At 38.1% G+C, this 15,027-nt stretch overlaps 1 protein-coding gene across 1 annotated transcript in view; it reads left to right on the plus strand.

Moving 5' to 3' along the window:
* The first annotated feature begins 7,134 nt into the window (after positions 1 to 7,134).
* The window catches only part of TBC1D9 (TBC1 domain family, member 9 (with GRAM domain)), a 35,610-nt gene continuing 27,717 nt past the window's right edge, over positions 7,135 to 15,027 (plus strand). The window contains exons 1-3 of the mRNA XM_009874222.1: positions 7,135 to 7,264; positions 8,766 to 8,876; positions 14,603 to 14,721. Of these exons, the coding sequence (XP_009872524.1) occupies positions 7,135 to 7,264; positions 8,766 to 8,876; positions 14,603 to 14,721 (360 nt within the window). The remainder of the gene's footprint in view (positions 7,265 to 8,765; positions 8,877 to 14,602; positions 14,722 to 15,027) is intronic.

A 15,027-nucleotide genomic window follows, 5' to 3' on the forward strand; every position in this document is an offset into this window, starting at 1 on the left:
TAATGCTTCTTGGTCTAAGACTTTCCTTGATGTTAGTTTGTCTTCTAAACTTTGAGTCATCAAGGCCTCTGAGCTATCTTCTGATATAATGTTATTGTTTGACACATGGAATGGAAGGATGGCCTGCTGTTTCTCCTGAGATCTCTGTTTGTATGAAACTTTGTAGAAAATACGAGACAGGATCACAATATTGTAAGCTATAAATGTCTAGGTCTCTTAGTAATTTTTAGCATTATACCAGAGTTTGATACAGAGAAAGTAGCACTTCTTCACATCAGTTTCTGTATTTCCATCACTCCACTGTCCAGTTATGCATACTTGTAAAAATATTACCATGTTTCACAGAGGTTTGGGCCCTTGGCAGTTTCAGTTAGAGTTCTGTAGGATTAAAAAAGGTTCTACAAGTTACGCTGGTGTATACTCTCAAATGCTTTTGGAATTTAATTAAAACATATGTGTTGTCGTATGCTTGTTCCTCTTATAAATAATTGGTATAGGCACAATCCATTCAGCTTCATCTGTTCTTCTGTAAGATTTGTGACTTCAACTTTTTTTATCTTTTATAGTATCACATACGCTCTGTTAAAGTATGGTGATACAAAGTGTATAAAGGGCTGTAAGCATTTAACTGAGATCTTACTTTTCTTTAGCTCTTTGATCGCTACTCATACGTCTGATCGATGTTGATATTCAGTAATCTACATTTGCATTTTGCCCTTAAATCTGGCGCTGAGGTGAGTTTAGGTAACTAGAGGACTTTTTAAAAATCTTTTCATTTTTTTTTTCTTTTCAGATGAAAGCTCGTAAGTATTTTCTAGACCTGATTTCTCTTTAGTTTTGCTGGTTTGTGTTTTGTTGTTGTAGTTGGTTGATTTTTGGTTTTTTTGAAGTTTCCACATAGGAGTGTGTGAATTCCTACTGCAGCAGCAGTCTTAGTTCCAGCAAGTAAGTTTTTAACATGTTTTAGGTTCACTGCTTGCAGTCCTGTCTTGTGCTCTCCCTCTGCTTTTTCCAGTACTTAACTGGACAAAGTTCTTGGGATTGTCTGTTCAGCATTGCTCCTTTTCCTGGTAAAATAATTCCCCTGAAAGCTTATTGAAATCTGATCTGTCTGCAGGTATTCAGTCAGAACAGTTATGAATTTTTTATTATTTTGTTTCTGAAACTTTCTTCCTTTCAGATTTAGCTTGTATTTGACCATGCTGTGTTTCATGTCTGTTCTTAGTTTGAGTTGAATTTATTGTGCACACTTGAGTTCTCAATTTGTGCCATGGATTTAGTTGGCTAGATTCAGTTTTCAGTTGTTACTTTTTCAGTTTAGCAGTGGTGGTTGTTGGTGGTTTTTGTTTGGTTTTGTTTTTTTCCCACTTGAATTGCTCATACTTACTTGATTTATTCTTTGATCATATAGTTTATCTGAATCATATGTTGGTGCAAATGCAGTTGGTTTAAATTTTACTACTCTGAGAGAATGGGATACTTAGAAAGAGTTTTGAGTGAAATTCTGTGGTCTCCCTACTGTTTTTGTCAGTGGTACTTGATCATGCTTTTCTTAGGTGGTCTGAGGCTTTTTATTCTTTTTTTTTTCTTTTTTTGAAGGAGGCGTTGCTTGTTTGATTTCAAACTTAGGAGTAAATGTTTACATCATAGCTTGAAGGAATTTAACTCCATCTGTGTTCTTATTACTGTTTCTCCATAATATCATATAGTCTGGTGTGATTGACATGTAGTATAAAATGTATTTTCTTGAAGTGTGAGATGATTTTTTTGGTTGTGGGGTTTTTCTTGTGTCCAGATATCCATTCCTTCTGTGTTGTAAGCCTTGACACACCTGTAACTGTCTAGCATGTTCTGTCAGCACTCATCTCTCTGTTCAGCTTTTTCTTACTTCTGCTAGGTTTTTGTTTCACATCAAATCAGTGGATTTGTTTCTGAGAATTTGTTCTTCGGATGTGTTATTGTATGAGGTTCTGCACCTGGACATTTCATCATCTGCAAACTGGTCCTTAGTGGAAGTAAAGGCAATTCTTTAGCTTGTGTGTGTGTATCTATGTAGACTTAATGTCCATTCTGTTTTATCTCTGCTGGAGAGAAAAAACAGCTAAGTTGTACAACCCTAGAATATTTTAAATGTCGCTTAGTAGATAACAGTGTGCTTACGACTCTCAATGATTGGGGACCTTCTGTTAAGCAGCTGAAGTTACAAAAAGTTCTAAAAGCTGAAAGTCACAACCTAGTCAGATTGAGGTTTGAGTTAAGATCGAGATTTTTACAGGGATGGTCATTGGTTCTTTGAACAGCTTGGTAAGTACTGTGGTAGATGTTAAATTGCTGATTGCTTTTAAATTAAGATATTTGGAATGTAATCAAATTCAATCACAATAGTTAAACTTGAAAGGCAGATGAAAGCTTTATTCTTTGTTACTGCTTTTTCCTGAAGTACTCAAGTCAGATCACACTGACTCTTCTCAAGCTTTCCCCCCCCAAGATAAGTGACTAGGGTTTCAGCCTTCTCTCATTTGTGTATTCTCACAAAAAGCAAGTACTGGTCTTGCTGCTTGTCTTGATAAAGTGACAATGCTTCCTCAGAGTCTTTCACTGAACGCATCTGAAAGCTCATGTGTGAGGGAAATGGTAGGTGAGCAAATCAGTGCTCTGTAAAACTGCCTTGGTAGAAAGAGAGAGCAAGAAAGGCAGGCATTGCAGAAGAGTTAACAAATTGTAGGCCTTAATTTCAGATGAATAATTGGTTTTTCTTGATACTACATTGCGCATCCATATAAGCCAATGCTTTAAAACCCATATGGGAAGACAATTATCAAATACTTATTTAGAGGCTATTTTGTTTCATTTATACACCTATGAAATGAAACTGCGTAATCCTTCATAAATTTCCAAGGGTGGCGTTCACAGTGAAGAGATTATTTTCATGCTTTTGTGTGGGTACTATTACCAGGATTGGGAGTTGAACGTTATAATTATTTGAGTGGTGTATAATATTTACTATTGATTTAGGCTTTCTTGTGAAATGAAATCAAATAGAATTGACCCTTTCCTTTGAAAGGATTTGTTCATAGTATTACCCATGGAGTTCAGATCATTGCTCTAGGTTGAGTTCTGACAGGCATGTACTTGGATGACCTCATCCTGTAATTATAAATGAGAGACCTAATCACAGGGTGCTTTCTCAGAAATAGCTGACATCTAAAATCCAGAGAAGTCCCTTGGATATTTCAGATTTATGACTAGAGATCGTTATGTATCCATCTTTAGTGGAAAGAGAAGAGATCATCAGCACACTTTAAATGTTGGGAACTGTTTCAGCGGAGTGTTTCATTCAGTGTTGGAATGTCCCAATACCTGTTTTGAAAAATTCTGACTAATGACATGTGACTTGCGAGTTTTCCTTGTTGCAGTGTTGAGCTCATACACAAATAGGCTGCTGACATACGTGGGACTTTTTGAGTGATAGCTCATGAGCATGACTCTAAGAGTCACAGTCTGACGTATTAAATCTTAGATCCTTTGGTGGGTATACTTCTGTATTTGCATGCTAAAAAGATGTATGCTGTTTGTTTAGGCAATTTTACGATAAGAGTCTCTTAGCAGAGGATATCTTGAGAGACAGACAGGCTGTAGATTACATTAGCGTGGAGCTGTGAGAAAGATGTGGCAGGGCAGGGCTTGACTCTCAGGAGCCAGGTGAATAACACATTTGTTGTCTGACAAACTGGAGGAGGGGAGGGTGCCTGGGTGGCAGTATCTGGCACAACTGTGGCACCAACTGCGAGTGACCTCCTTCCAGCTCTAGGCAAGGTTTGATGCAAGTTGCCTGTGACACTGAAAAAATCAATGTATCACAGGACACTGGTGTGTGCTGAAAGCATCTGGAGTCTGAGGACCGCAGGGTTAAAGCTGAATGGGAAATATCGCTGTCTGGTAGTGTCTCGAGCTTTTTGATAGTGTTTGAGCAACAAAGCCATGGCTGCTGGTAATTTTCAATGTCTGAAGTTTCATTCTTTATTTTCACTCATAAATGGTAAATAAATCAGCTTCATTGTTTTAATAAGGTGTGCTAGAAGTAATATATAGTCCAGGTCTTCACTCTTGAATATGTAATCCAATTTAGTTTGACAATCCTGTGTGTTTTAGCAAGTAAAATACCATAGGCTCACAAACATAAGATTGCTGTGAGGGGGAGTGCAGAAGGGTGATAAAGACTATTTAAATCAGAGACTGGGTTTTTGTGAAAGAGCGTTACTGTTTGTCAGTAAGAAAATCCTTTTGTAGTAAAAAAATAATAAAAAAATGTTCGTGCATAATGTGGTGCATAAACTGGCTTTTCCTTTAAAAACCAGTAATTGGTGTTTTGCAGAGAAACTTGCAAATTCCTATGGAGATTAAAATAATCACTGGTTGTTTTTTAAAAGAAAGAAAAGAAAGAGGGAGAAAGATTCCTGCAGAGATCTGTGCCACAAATAGATAGCCAAGCATTGTCTGTGAAGTGTGTGTGTTTTCAGTGGTGATAACTTAGAATGTACCGAATTGATTCTACTGCAGGTCATCCTTTGATTTCATTACTGTTTGTGGGCTGGACCTTTACGGTCACTTCCAGCTCACAGCATTCTGTGATAAGCTGTCTGGAATGCTGGTCTCCAAAGAGCAGAGTGCAGTGGTGCTTGGAATGGTCTTAACTGACTGAATCAATTGGCTTAGTTTTGAAATTGGGACGACTTACCTTTCTGGAAAATATCTTTTGGTCAGACAGAAATAATTTGGCTTAAAGGGGGTCTGTGTTACACAGGAGGTCAGGCTGCATGTGGTCACAATCCCTTCTAGCAAAAAAAGGGTTTGAAAATTGGTTGCTAGTTTAAGGACACAAGTACAGTACATCATAATTTAATGAATGCAGACTACTAATCAATATGCTTTGAGCATTGATTGTAGGTTCCCTCTCCAGATTACGACTCAGTGTGAGACACAGTGGTCAGATAAGTAAAATGTAGTATGATTTCTTCCTTCATCATAAATTGCTTCAGGTAACTGAACCCCTTTCCAGTAATAACCACTAGTGCATTGTATGTCTTGCCTGTAACATGATGCAAGAACAATTGCCCAAGCCCTAAGCCAGTTGTGACTGTGTATTCCCTGCTTTTAGATACTACATTTCACTACTTTTCCTCTGCTACTACCTATGTTGTACAGAGGAGAAAGAAAATTTTTAACAATTTCCTGAACCTTTACTTTAGAATTCAAGTTTACAAAAGATGAAGCTGACTTTACCCAAAAAGTTGTATCAAACCAAATGAAGGCATTATCCTTCCCTTTTCCCCTCCTGCCCTGACACATAGGTATGATTATTCTAGACATTTTTGGCATGTGTCCCTTATGAGACTGTTCCTTGATATAAGGTTACAATGCCTTCAGCATCGAGGCTGTCATCATTTAGCCAGATGCTAATCCTTCAGATCTTAACACATGCTTTAAAACTTTGCTTGTGAAAACTGCTTGATTTAACAATGACTTACAGATTTAGTATTCTTAAATGGGGAATTCTTTCCCTTATTTCACTAGATAGTCAGAAACCTGATGAAATAGTGTGGAAAAAATTGCAGTCGGTATAGTCACATGATTTGATGCCTGCATAATTCACTGGCTATTGCCCAAGGACCAGTCTAATCTAAGGAATATGATTCTTTGTTGCCTGTTCTGTTTCTATAGAAACTTTCATTTACTTCATAATCATGTCTCAAAAGGTACTTGCTATATGAAGAATTAATAAACAATATTAAACCAAATTCCTATTCTTTTAAAAATTGTATTATGATAACTTCATGTAGAGATTTCTTAGATTATCATTTTGAACTGCTGTGATTTCATTCTGGTTGCATCACGTCTACATTACAAAAAAAACCCCCAAACACACAACCCCCCCAAAACCAACACTGACCTACAATGCAAAATGGAGCAGTTCCTGAAGGGGTGGTTGCATGATCGCAAGACAAATATGACTTGGCTTTGATGTATATAAGAACACATAAATTAGTTTCTGTCACATGTATCATTTTATCATTTATCAAAACAGCTATTCGGTTTGGAGAGTAAAATTTTACTGCTGAATTGTCCATTGTGATTATCCTGGTAAGCTAGACTTTCAATTTCTTTGGGGTCTTCTGGATTTCTGTGAATTTTCTTCCTTTAACCCTGCTCTATGGATATTTATACAACTTGTTTGTGTTGCTGAAAAAGCACTGGGCAACTCCCACTGAACTGCGCTAGTGGGAAGTATTAATTCTTTTCCTTGCCTAGCTCACATCTGTTGTTTCAATGCTGGCTAGTCTGTTTTGGGTTTTTTTGGAGCACTCTCCACATATCTTGAATTCAGTGTCCCACTGAGCTGCGCTAGTGGGAAGTATTAATTCTTTTCTTTTCCTTGCCTAGTTCACATCTGTTGTTTCAATGCTGGCTAGTCTGGTTTGGTTTTTTTTTGAGCACTCTCCACATATCTTGAATTCAGTGCTCTGTGTTACGTGGTTTCTGTTTGGTGGAGAGGTGATGTTCCTCTCTCATCTCCCGTATCTCAGGGAGAAGGAGGAAGGGTGGGTACCTCCTCTTAGCTTGGTGTGTTGCTTTACAAGTCACTAGGTCTGTTGGACTTCCTGACCGTACCTGCGTATTCCAGTTTTTACAGCTGCAGTGCCCTCCTAGAATTAGTGGCAGAATTGGTTGGGAAGACCACCCACACACCAACAGCTTTGGAAATATAGCAGAAGCAAAGAAACAAGCGTATTTTTTAAGATTACAAGGACTTAACAGTGTGTCTGTAACTCAGAGAGCATTGCATTTGGCCAGCGTACAACTTTATTTAGGTATTACATCATGCCTATTGCATATTTAGTACTGTCAGTAGACATGTGAAGCTGCAAAGCATGAAGTATCTTTGGCATAAGCCCTGCTACGTGCTTTGCAGCAAACCTAGATGATAAACACAGCATAGTGTCTGGCTTGGTTTGCAGTCCAGCTGAGCAATACTCTGGAGCACACTGGCAGCTTTGAGCGTTGAGGATCTTTGCCTGTGGTTGAAGCACACATGGGCTATCTGGACCAGAGCCATACTGGGTTTGTGAAGCTAGAATGGAGAGTATATTTGACAGAAAAAAAGATAAAGTTTCAAGGAACATTGTAACCTACTTCATTCTCCTGAGTTTGAAAGGAATCAAGGTGTATCTGGGAGGGCTGGTGAGGGACTGGTCTGAGGCAGCTTGTGAGTATACAGCAGTAATCAAAATCCATGAGAATTGGGGGTTTTGGATGGCAATAGGGACAGCTAAAGCTAGTTACACTGATGAACACTGGGATATTTGAAACTAATATTTTGTGTTCATATCCTATAATCAACAGATAGTTCTCTAACACTGTTTACTAATGACCTTATGTTGTGTTCAGAGTTTTCTTGGCTATTTCAGAATTCTTGGATTAAGAAGTGATGGATATTAATGCATCGAGCAGGAAGAGTTTGCATTTTGATCTGACCTGTGAAGATCTGTATAAAATTAAATAGAAATAAAACATAGAATGAGGGTGTACAAAATGATTGATAGGCGGGGTATTTCCACATATCTGTTTCAGTTCACATTTAAGGGATCTACTAAGATAGAAAATGGGTAGTGTTTTTAGATCTTTGTGATGCATAAAGCAAATTGGAAAGAAGAACAGCAAGGAAAGCAGTCTTCTGTACCAGTTATGAGAGTGCAGAATGAGGAACTAATGAAACTATGCCAGTAAAAGTTGAAAACAGCCTCTTGAAAAGAGAAGAGGAGTTAAACGGGAGTGTTTTAGAGAGGTTTTTTTAGTGCATAGTTTATTTCAGCTGTTTAAAGAATAATTTCTAGCCCAATAAATATCTGCAGAAAAAAAAATCATTGGAAGTTCATCCATCTGTTTTCAGGATGTGAATTTGCTGAGAATTTGAGTTCTCTGCAGGGGAGACAAAAATTTGTTGTGGAGGTGAAAAGGAGAAATCTTTTACATCTTTTAAGAATAAGAGGAGCTTCTTGTGGGAGAGGGTTTGGGAGGTTAGAGCTCTGTAGGTAATTTCTTATGAAAATAGGATCCAGAATTGGTGAAAATATAGTTAGGAATTATTGGTAGCATTTGGTATGCAACTGTTGATGGCCCCCTCAGCAGCAAAGAATTTTCAAAGCTACTTCAGGAAAACAGTATGGCTTTGTCTTTCGTCAGTATCCTTTTAGCTGGGAAATAAATGGCTTGACGGTTAGGCATTTTGATCCTTTCTACCCTAAAGAATCAGACCATTAAGTAGCATGATTATTTTTGCTCAAAGTTTTAGGTTTTCCCTAGCTGGCATTTGAGCTTTGAACCCCTCTAGGTTGTATTATCTGGGGAGTTCGTTGGTGTTGCAGTGGGAGTTTTTTTGTTGGGTTCCCGCTCTCCCACTCCAACGCCAGGCTTCACCAGTATGTGAAACACAGGAAATAACCAAATGACTTTTGGTTCGGTTTGTCTGCCTTTATGCTAGAATCAGTGTATATTTAAGAGTGGAAGTCTTGTTGAAACTGAAAATTTTTTTCCCTGTTGAGTCATTTCCCTCTCTACAACATGAGGCAACAAGTGTGGGGATGAACGCATAGATCTGCGTTTAGCTGTGGAGGGTGAAATGGGGTGGGGGGCAGCTGCAGAGCCTGCCTCTGTGGGATCTGGGATGATCCATCGCTGTTTACTCATTGCAGTTTCCTGTTCCATAGGTCTCCTTGTGGGTACTCTCGATGTCGTGTTGGACTCCAGTGCCAGAGTGGCACCATATCGAATCCTCTACCAAGCACCAGATTCACTGGTCTACTGGACTATTGCCTGTGGTAAGGACAGACATACTGACGTGAATTTTCTTCCTGGACATTGTGCCACATAACTGATAGAGCATCCTGCCTGCTGAGCACAGCCATTGCAGGACAAATGAATGGGTCAGGATGAAGATCTGCTCTGGTGGTTAAATTAAGAAGTTCCAGAGCTTCTGATACTCAGTTCTTGCATGCCGGTGTGTGTATATATGTGTTCTGCACAATGACTGAGTAAAACCAGAAGCAGCCAAGGAGCAGACGGCCCATGAAATAGAAACTGGGAAAATAGTGCAGCTCTCACCTGAGTACCAACTATCGGTATGGTGTTTCCTGGATAGTGAGTTCAGTCTCCTCCAGGATAAGTACCATCTGGATCGAAGAGATGCCCACTTTCTGGACCCTTGTTTCAGACAGTGTGTTGTCCTTCTATGATGCTCTTAGAAATTCAGCAAGTTCGTAACTAGCTTAGCATTAAATACAGAAATATATGTTGTTACATAGATGCAACGTCTCTTTAGACTTTTGGTCTTTAAGGCTTAAACTTTGACACATCTCGCTGCAAGACTGTTTCTTCCTTCCTTGTAGTTGGTGAAATCAATGAAGTTGATATTTTGGTACATTAAATAGGATTTTTGCGTGCATCGGATCCTTTAAATACTAAATGCTTATTTCTGTAGCCAGGTACCTATTTGCAAGAACATAAAGCAGTGTGTAGTTAGTCTCTGGTTAGCTCTGAAAATAGTATCTGAAGCTGAATGCAGAAAGTCGAGGTTGTTTAGCTTTGATGAGGCAAGCTTGTAAGGTCAGATCCTTGGTTTGATAATACTGCTTTTCAGGCTTAGCAAACAGAAACTTCTGAATGCAACTGCTCTTGCTCAGAAGTTTTAGGCAACAGACAGAAAATTGAGAAAGAGGACAAATGAGAAGTGCATACATGTCTGTCATCTCTTTAATAGGCTGGTAACTTCCAGCACTCTTGATACTGCCTGACATTCAAAAATACCAGTTAATGAAGCTGTAGACTTCTGGCCTAACAGTGGCCTTGCATCTGTGCCCATTCTTCCAATAAAATTTGATGTTTAGATTTAGCACAATTTTTTTTTGCTGTTTGCAGACTTCTTTCCAAAGCAAATAAGCTCACAAAGATGTCAACAAAACAGTGTTTCTTCAGAGATACTCATACTGTGCACATACTCAGAAATTTATTTTTAAGACTTTGGAAATAGGCCACGTGACTTTTCTTTGAGTGCGTTTGCAGGTTTTTTGCATGACACCTGTAGATAATTACTATCATTTTATACCTGGAATGTGTGTCCTCAGATAACTGGGGCACAAAATCGAAGGCAGATGAGTCATGACTCCAGAATAAATATATGTACCATATGTGTAGAAATTTATGCTGCTGCTGAACTGTCAGGGTTTTGTTTCTGTTTTGTGACTGATACTTGCAGGATTTATTTACAAATACGATACTCTGTTTGCATTTAAGTTAGTTTTAATAAACACAATATTCAGTTATGAATCTTAAACCTAACTGAAATTGCTGAAGCAATTAATGTATGTATCCATGCTTAGATTTTGTGGAGTGTTTCTTAAGTTTTTAGTCTCCTAATACCTAGCTGGTTGATTGGATTAGCTATTTCTGTTGAATTATAAGACTGCACCAACTTAGTTTCGTTACCTGAGGGGAATAATGTAGCTCTTACAGGGAGGTAAAATTTTACAGAGAAAAAATTATTTATCTATGCAACCTTGAAGCTGAACAGCCCAGTGCTGCCTAAGGCTCTGCACTGTGGTTATTTTATGAATTTGCAGCTAAAGCAATTCCTTCTGAAGGAATCAAGAGTTGTTACCGTTATAGGGATCATTAAGGGATTTGACCGCATTTAGCTGTGCAACTCTGATTTGTCTTGCATTGTACAGTTGTCCCTTCCTGTTCCCTAGGGATAGGCTGCTAGTTATTTGGTACGTGTAATCTTTTATTTTTACAGAAATTTGTCATTCTCTTCTGCCTTCCATAAAGCAATAATCTCCATCTTCAGTAAATAGCTATGCAGAGTGACTGGAAGAAATGTAATTGATTCTGGGTTTGCTCATGCTGCATGACATTTGGTCTTGTTCTGTACAAGACTTTTCCAAGGGTAAAAAAATAATCCAAAGGGGTTTTGTTTGCTCTAGAAAGACTACTTAAGTTATGTTTAGACCCCAGATTTGTTTATAATTACTTTTGGGTGTGAAATTTCTTGGGTATTTAGTCTATTGATGTGTGAGAATGCCAGCTGGTGCATCTGAGGCTTTATAGGTCCGTAAAGGAGGTTTTGTTAACAGCACTTTCTCCAGTGCAGTTTTGTGCTGATGTCTCGGGTTAGAGTTCTGTGTATTTGAACTATACTGGAAGTAGGTTATTGGTAGCTTTGTCAAGAACAGTTTTAAACATTTTCATTTTTTAATGATGTAGAAATCCAACATGTTCTATGTGATTAGTCTTGCATATTGGAATAGCCGTTCTCTGTCCCAAGTCAGTGTCCCTCCCAAATCTGCTAGTGTTCGATATAGGGGGGTGGAAAAGAAGGTATTTGTCAAATCTGTTCAGAAATTAACAACTTTTTTTTAGATCTTCTCCACCTGTAAAACCAGTCATTCTTGCTATGACTGTGTGTGGTTTTCAGGTATAGAACCATTGCTGTAGGATTTTTGTGGGTAGTGATAATGATAGACTTTTCCATAGGAGTTTCTAAATCTGTATTTCACATGTGAAAAAAATTAAGTGTGGATTATTTTCAAGAATCAACCTTGAAATTGTTACACATCTCACAAGAGGTTTTCAGAAAAGTCCATGTACTTCAGTTAACAAAGCTACAAGCTTTAGTTGGAGTGCTACGTTTATCAGCTCTAACAATTTTCTCCTCCTTATCTGTGCAAATTGAGGTTTTACCAGTCCGTTCCTGCACCTGCCATTACTGGCAAGAGCAATTTTAGGCTCCCTAAAGCATTAAAGGTTCCCTTGCAGTGGATTCTGTTAGTGGCAGCAGTTCAGGTTGACTAATAGGCACCTGGGTTAAGTGTCTACTTTGAAGAGAAGACAGGGCGTGACAGCCTCGTCAGCTGCCTCAAGTTGAGCCATTCCTATCCCTCAGTCACGACTGACACAATAGTGAGATTATACTTCTTAGTGTATTTGAAAGCCTTTTTTATATGACTTTGTACTTTTCTTCTCAGTCCTGAACTTGGTCGCATTCCCTTTGTACATTCACCTCTTGCCATAGACAAACCAACCCAGTTGCTGGAAGCAAAACCCTGATATCCCAAGATGTTCCCGTGTTGCTCATGCTGGTACTTCATCCCTTACCTGCCAGACAGTTGCCTCTTCTCATGCTTTCTCTAGCACCATGTATCCCTCCTCTGTCCAGTTCTTCTGGTTTAGATCTTCCTTAGCTCTCCAACTTCTATTTAACACACTTACTAGTTTCTTCTCTGAAGGTTGAGAAGAACAGTTCATTCTACCAGGGATTTGGCCAATATCATACCATTCAGCCATGGAACACACCATAAGCTGAGTAAAGCTATTTTCCCTTTTATTTCCTGCCAGTCTTGAGGGCTCTGTATTCCTAAATGCACTAGTTTAACTGTTAAATGGTTTTTCCCTTCCCTGAGTTAGAGAGATTTCTTGATTTACCTGAAAGGCCACTGATAGCATATTAGAAGCATTCAGCATTTTGCCAAGCTAGGCAAAGACTTGCTAGTGGCAGAGTTCATAGGCCTGTGGTTTGAAACATCGCAGCAAAAGTGTTTTTTAATCATGAGTGAACAAAATGAAGAGTAAGATCTAGACTGTGGTGATAAATTGATGAGCATGGAGGTGTGGGTTTTGGCCTGACTGTATGATCTGCTGTAGATGAGACTAGGGGAGTAAACAGCAAGATAGCGGAGACAGAAAGCAATTGAAACAATGAGAAGTTAACAAGTTGAGTTGTTGTTACAGGTTGAAAAGTGATGAAAAATAATTGTTGAACTGCAAACAAAAAATAGACAGCTTTTATTGTGATAGTGTGTCTGCACTGCTTGTCACTGCTCTTCAAGAGATGAGCGATTTCTCTGATGACAGTCTGATTTTATATACATAGCTCATGTATTTCATCATTATTTTTTACAGCACTGTAAAAGCCAAAAAGAAATAAATTAGTCTTCAGACCATGTCCTGATTTCCAGAAAGATCTGGTTTCATCCAGTACTTTGAAGGAGAAGCACCAGTGGTGACCAGTTGTGGTTCTGAAGTACTGGTTATATATGCAGACTGTTCTGCAATATGATTTATGTATCCATACTGCAGCTAGAATTGTGGAATTCCCCTGGAAGTTGCACAGAAACTTCTCTTGCATTCATGGAAGTTGTGGTAAAGCTCTGATTGTATACCATAGAAAGAGTATTCTTCCCCATCATTTGTTGTTGAACCACAAGGAAAATGGTTGTTTGGAATGTATTCAAGATCGTTGCACTGAATTCCTCTACAAACTGTGGAGACACTTAGGTGCAAACATGTGGCAATTTGTGCCTGTAGCAAAGCTGAATAAGTTACTAGCAATAGCTTGTTGGAATTAACTTTGGGTTCGCATGAACCCTGTTGGGTTCTGTAGGCATTAGCTAGCAGGTAGGTATGTTTACTTGCTAGTTCTCACTAAAATGAACCAAATGTATGATTTGAACAAAAAGATGCTGTTTCTCTGGATTGAGAAACTTGTAATCAAGCTTTGGATATGGATGTTCCTATGTGAAATATGTAATGTTTGGGTTTTTGAAAATTCAAGTCCCAGTTTGACGTAATTCCCTCAATATCCTTTTTTTGGGGGAACAACTTTTTTTGTAAGTGCTTGAATTGATTCTTCCTTCAGGATGGGCATGGAGAGATCCTGAAAAGCACCAACAACTGTATTCTACAAGATTTTGAGAATGAGGTCAAAAAGTTGTTGCAATCCATCTCAAGTAAAATAGAATCAAAAATTTGCACATAAACCCTAGTTCATACGAGAAGTTTTTTCATCCCTATTCTGTACTACTTTACAGACTACATGTATGTGGATTCCTGAGTATTAAAGATATCAGGTACCTCTATTGTCTCCTAAGCAAACTAGCATCATCAAGGTTTAATTTATTCATTCATCGTTAAAAGTAAGCCGCCTGTGCAAACGTCTTACCCTAAAAAGATCCAGCTTGCTTAGAAGTCTTTCAGCACTGTTCTTTTGAGGAAGAGACATTGTAAGAGACTTGTCAGGAAAGTGATCCTTTCCAGCTTTTACTCTTGAAATGTTATCATTGTTTCATAATTTATAGATGTATGTAATGGTGAAGAATTAGGAATCAATAGTAGAATATGTAACTGTTGGGGTTTTTTATCCATTCCTAACAGATGTGGGTAATAGCTTAGCTAACTTTTTAATGTAATGTTGAGCAGTTCAGTGTCATTATTATGGTTAGAATTATAAATGTGTGGGAGGTTTGCTCATGATACTGTAGCTTATGCTTCTAACAGAATGATCTTGAAGATTGCTACTTATTTCTTATGAAATTAAAAATTCAAGACCATGGGAGAAAGTTGGAATTTCCAGAGACACAGCATCTGGTGAAATAGTGCATCTCCAGTTACTGGCAAATTTTATTAGAGTTTTTTTGTTTATGAGTAAGAGGATATTGACATTGAGGAATTGCTTATTTGGTGATTTTTGTTTTGGTTTTTGTTTTATATACAGGTTGCTCAAGGAAGGAAATCACTGAACACTGGGAATGGCTTGAACAGAATTTGTTGCAAACTCTTTCAATCTTTGAAAATGAGAATGACATAAATACATTTGTCAGAGGAAAAATACAGGTAGTTAAATATATTATTATAAATGTTGTTAATGATGAATGGGACTCTGGAAGGAAAACTGACATGAATTATAAAGAAATTTGACCTGGCAGCCTCCAGGCTGCTCCACCTTTTTGAAGGAAAACCAGGTTCTAAGTAGCAATGTGTGTAAAATAAAATAAAATAAAAAATTTTAAAAAAAGAAAGGAAACTGGGATTAGTGCACGTAACTGCAGCTGTGTGGTTAAAAATATATATACTTAAATATATAGGCAGGGCTTCAAGCATTGTATATTCTAAAATTAATTGCACTGTACTTCTGTCTTA

The sequence above is a fragment of the Apaloderma vittatum genome, unplaced genomic scaffold (genome assembly GCF_000703405.1).
Source record: "Apaloderma vittatum isolate BGI_N311 unplaced genomic scaffold, ASM70340v1 scaffold3618, whole genome shotgun sequence".
Taxonomy (NCBI): domain Eukaryota; kingdom Metazoa; phylum Chordata; class Aves; order Trogoniformes; family Trogonidae; genus Apaloderma; species Apaloderma vittatum.